The following is a 4545-nucleotide window of genomic DNA, read 5'->3' on the forward strand; positions in this document are numbered from 1 at the left end:
GAAAATACATGTTTCCTTGTGAGCCCAGGTGGCAGCTGTGAGTCAGTTGCTTCTAAAGAGACATGAAAAAGCCTTCTTAAATTTAAATGAGGCTACTTTGGAGTTCCTTTTGGAATTATTTCTGGTTTGGGAACTCATTTGGTGCATAAAAAGAGGAAGGTCTTTAATCTCTAAATTTGAGAACAGACAGAAGAAGATAAAGGCTTATCTGGGGTTGTGAAGTTTGTCAGAGCCTGGGACCGATGTTTATAAATTAATGGGAAAAAGCACAAATATTTGGCCTTTCTGCGTATGGTGCATACTTTCTAAACACGAGATGTCCATCTGGCTTGGGAAGAATGTGTATGTAAGAAGGTTCTCTCAAGACACCAGACTGTCCTTTTAAGAAGATATGAAGTCAACTGTAATTGAAAAATAAAATTGAAAAATTATAAAGAAAAAAAGAAAAAAGATAGTAAAATTGAATTTCCCGCTGGTTGTAAAAATCCACTTGATTGAACTCCCTCCACCAGGTTCACACCAAACCCCGGATCTCGGAAGTTAAACCCCATCAAACCTACAAGGCTACATACATTCTGTCAGAAGGAGAAGAAAAACCGAACCAGCATGACTCACGCAAACACTCCCATCAGGTGGGGCTATTATTGCTCAGCCAAGATTCTCAGTGCTCAAAACAATTAACAGAACCTCAAGTTCTCAAACAGGAGGCATCCGTGTGGGGTTCTCAGGAGGGGTCGCAGGGAGGTGACAGGGGAGCCTGAGGGCTGTGACCACACACAGGCCCATCTCATCGCTCCACGGGCACACCCCTTGCTCCCTGCACCAAGGGGAGACTAGCTGTCCAAGGCCTCCAGGTTCTGCTTGGGACGCTTCTAAAACAGTAGTGACTGAATGAACAGACGACCTGCTCCGTGGGGGCGCCGAGGTCCCAAGCCAGTGGTCGTCAGGAACCTCTGCCCTCAGCTTCAGGAAAAGAGAATTATAAAGAGACGTTTACAAAAATCCTGATGTCTAGCTGGTGAAATCAGCCAGTACTGCATCTCCATGGGAACAAGGGGCATCCCTGGGGGCCAACTGTCCATCACGGGGTGCCTGGATACCCCACGACCTGGCTGGCACCTCTGTGTGGACACACCCTTCTCCCGGCCTCCCGCTTCCCTCGCCCGCCCCCCCACTACCACCTAATCCCCCCCACTATGCCAGGAGTGGCCACATGTCAAGAAGATGCAAAATTTAAACGCATCCCCTCTTTGTATTTATCAGCAGAACACAGGCCAAAATCAAATTCAGAAATAGATTCCACCAGATTATTCTACTAAGCTATTGTAATGATTAGACTTTCCTCACAAGTGAAAAATTATTTTCCCCAGAAAATGATCTCGTGTGGAAAACGTTAGACCAAAAGACTGGCTTTATTGGTGAGCCATTTTAAAGGACATGTGAGCATGACTGACCACGAGCTTCCCTGCTGAGGTCAGTGGGTTTTTTGCTTCAAATAAGCTAATGCTTTCGTGCTTTAAATTGACTTTTTTTTACTTCCACTTCTTGCATACAGAAGGGAAGTTTACCTTTCTGGTTATAGGCTGATAATCTGAGGGTTAATTTGATAATTGTGTCTTATAAAGAAAGGAGAAAAATTACTTAAATATTTTTTAACCAGAAATTTCCATGGCAGGGGATCTAAATGCCTGTAACAATGACCTACAGGAAAACTAAAAATATTTCTAAAAGGAGCTATACCTGTTCCTTTACTATCAATAATATTTAAATTTAGAATTTAAAATGCTTAAAGTTGGCGAACAGANGGGAAGAAAGGAGAGGAAGAAGCTAGTAACAGGAGATGATAACCAAGAGGGGAGGCAGACGGGACAGACAAAATGAAAAGGTGGGGCATCCAACGTGCCCCATGTGGAAACTGCACCCCTGAGGGGCTGCTCAGACTTGCCACAGACAGGTCACTCCACACAAGGAGCGGGCACCACACGTGGCCACTGTTTCAAGTGTTTGTGGAAAGACCAACGCACACATGGAAAAGTGATCTGAGCGTGTACAAGAAAGGAAATGAAAGAGCACCTGTGAGACCGAAGGGAGGAGAAGGGACTCACAAGTGTCAGGACAGCGCACACGGGCGGGCTGACACACAAGCGTCAGGACAGCGCACACGGGCGGGCTGACACACAAGTGTCAAGACAGCGCACACGGGCGGGCTGACACACAAGCGTCAGGACAGCGCACAGGAGCTCAGAGCCAGCCTAGCTCCGCGGCGCGGGCCCCGCCAGCCTCGGTGCGTCTGCCCAGGCCTGGCTGCACTGTGGCTCTCCCCATCACAGGGCTGGCCCCGGAGGCTGAGGAAACAAGCTGCCAGCAAACTCCGACTAAGTGCACATCCCGTGCTTCTTGAAATGGAGACAGACTAAGGTGGCAGCTATGGTCCCCACCTGGCACGCTAAGACGCTCAAGCCTAGGAGTTCAAACCAAAATGACTTTGCATTTCAGCTTTTTTTCAGATGGTTTCCTTCGAGTCCGAGTGTTCTCTGGTGAAGAGCGTGGTATCAATCACACTTAAAAATAACAAGTCAGGAAATAGAAACCTCGCTTAGACTCCTACCGGCTAAAAACACTTTTGTAGTGCAGACCGGGCCGTGGGCCGAGTACAAAGCCCCGTTTCTTTCTGCTTTGTAACCCAGGCTGTTATGTTCTGCGGCTGCGACACAATCACTTTGAGGAAGCATTACTACTCAAATAAATAAGTTTCTTTTTTCATTCAAAGCCAGGGAAAATAACACGGCCAGCCTCAGCACACCCACAAACCTCTTCCAAGAACAGTGCTATTTGTTCCTGGGCTGGTAACAATGCTTTGCTCGTGGTATCAAAGCCTTTTAATTTATCTATGATCAACCTAACTTAAACACAGAGGAAAAAATATTCATTTTGTTCCACTGTAAAGCCAAACAAGCTAGTTCTTAGTTCCTGGGCTGTCCTTATTTTTCTTGGTCCACAGGGGGATCCATTATTCTCAAACCTTGGCCTAGTATCCTCTCTGGGCCGTGGAAGGGCCGCACGACGCATTAGTAATCTTGCGGTTGCAGCTTTAGGAACTAGAAGTATAGATCCATTTTCAAAAAGGATTGCAAATGTCTACTTGGCACTGAGATGGAATAAAAAGGTACGGATGTACCCTCCTCTATGAGATAAGTTGGAAACTGGGACAAAAGGCCTTCTTAAAAAATGGTTTTCAGATATTAGACAGCAGGAAGCAAAGGGTGATGGCCCCAGTGAGAGGTGAGTAAACAAGGGGGGCCCTATACATGTTTGAAGAAAGTCACAGAGCTGCAGACAAAACTGGGAGCCAGGCAGAGCCCCAGGTCTCCCTGGAGCAGGTGACAGAGCCCAGGGTCCAGGGAGACCAAGGCAGATGCCCAGTGCAGGGCTGGCCGCCCAGGGAGACAGCGCTGGAGGTTGGCGGAGGGTCCCCATGAGTTTTCACTGAGTCTCGATCAGTGCATGCATCAGAGGAAAGTAGCCAACGTCAGGTAAAGGGCCACCTGAGAAAAAAGCAAAGGAAAGGTCTCTGGATCTCACAGTGGGCCCCGAATAGTCTTACTGGCACCAACCAGGGCAGAAAAGTCCTGACTCCAAAGGGCGCCAGGAACTCCGATGGGTAAACTTCCTACACAAAAGCTGCTGTCACCCTGCCTCTCAGATGTCACGCATAAGGCTCTGCGGGACGTGGCTTCTTCTGAGAATGTCACTGCCTTGAGAACAAAACTCAAGACTATCCTTAGGAACACAAAAATGTCCAACACCTTTAAGGCAAAAAATTATCAGGCATGCAGAGAGGCAGGAGAAAACCACCCCTGAATGAAGATGAAAACCAACCAATACAAGCAGACCCTGAGCTGATGCGGAGGATAGAATGAGAGGGGCGTTAACACACTGAGATGACCTTGACCTCTGCGTGGAAGGAGCTGCAGGAAGGATTCAGTTAAGGGCATGGAATGCATTTAAAAAACCAAGACCAAACTGCGAGAGTTGAAAACTACCAAGTCTAGGGCCGGCCGAGTGGCTCAGTTGGTTAAGAGCTCGCTCAAGAGTGTGAGCTCTGAGCAACAGTGGTTCAATTCCCAGCCCGAGCTGAGCAGCCGCTGAGCTGCCAACAGGCAGCAGGCTGGCTCAGATTAAAAAAAGAAAACTACCAAGTCTGAGATGAAAACCCACTAAATTAAGGGCAGACTAGACACTGTAAAAAAGAAGAGTGGATTTAGAGACACAGCAATAGAAACTATACAACATGAAACAACAACGACTTTAAAAAATGGGAAGTGAGAAGCGGGTCAGTCAGCCATGGGACGACGTCCAGGAGCCAAAAGTGTCTGTCATAGTGCCTGACGGGCGGGGCTGAGAAAAACGCTTGAAGAAATAATGACCCAAATTTTTCCAAATCTGATTCAAAACACCCCATAAAACCTAAGCACAGGAAACAAGAAGAAAACAATACCTGGGTTCATCATATTCAAACTGCTTAAAATCAACAACAGAGAGAAT

At 47.1% G+C, this 4545-nt stretch overlaps 1 protein-coding gene across 1 annotated transcript in view; it reads right to left on the bottom strand.

Moving 5' to 3' along the window:
- Positions 1-245: 245 nt before the first annotated feature.
- LOC109396147 (probable phospholipid-transporting ATPase VA) overlaps positions 246-4545 on the bottom strand; it is a 68208-nt gene continuing 63908 nt past the window's right edge. The window contains exon 2 of the mRNA XM_019667758.1: positions 246-401. Coding sequence (XP_019523303.1) covers positions 398-401 — 4 coding nt within the window. The 3' untranslated portion in view covers positions 246-397. The remainder of the gene's footprint in view (positions 402-4545) is intronic.

This window comes from Hipposideros armiger, unplaced genomic scaffold (genome assembly GCF_001890085.2).
Source record: "Hipposideros armiger isolate ML-2016 unplaced genomic scaffold, ASM189008v1 scaffold_504, whole genome shotgun sequence".
NCBI lineage: Eukaryota > Metazoa > Chordata > Mammalia > Chiroptera > Hipposideridae > Hipposideros > Hipposideros armiger.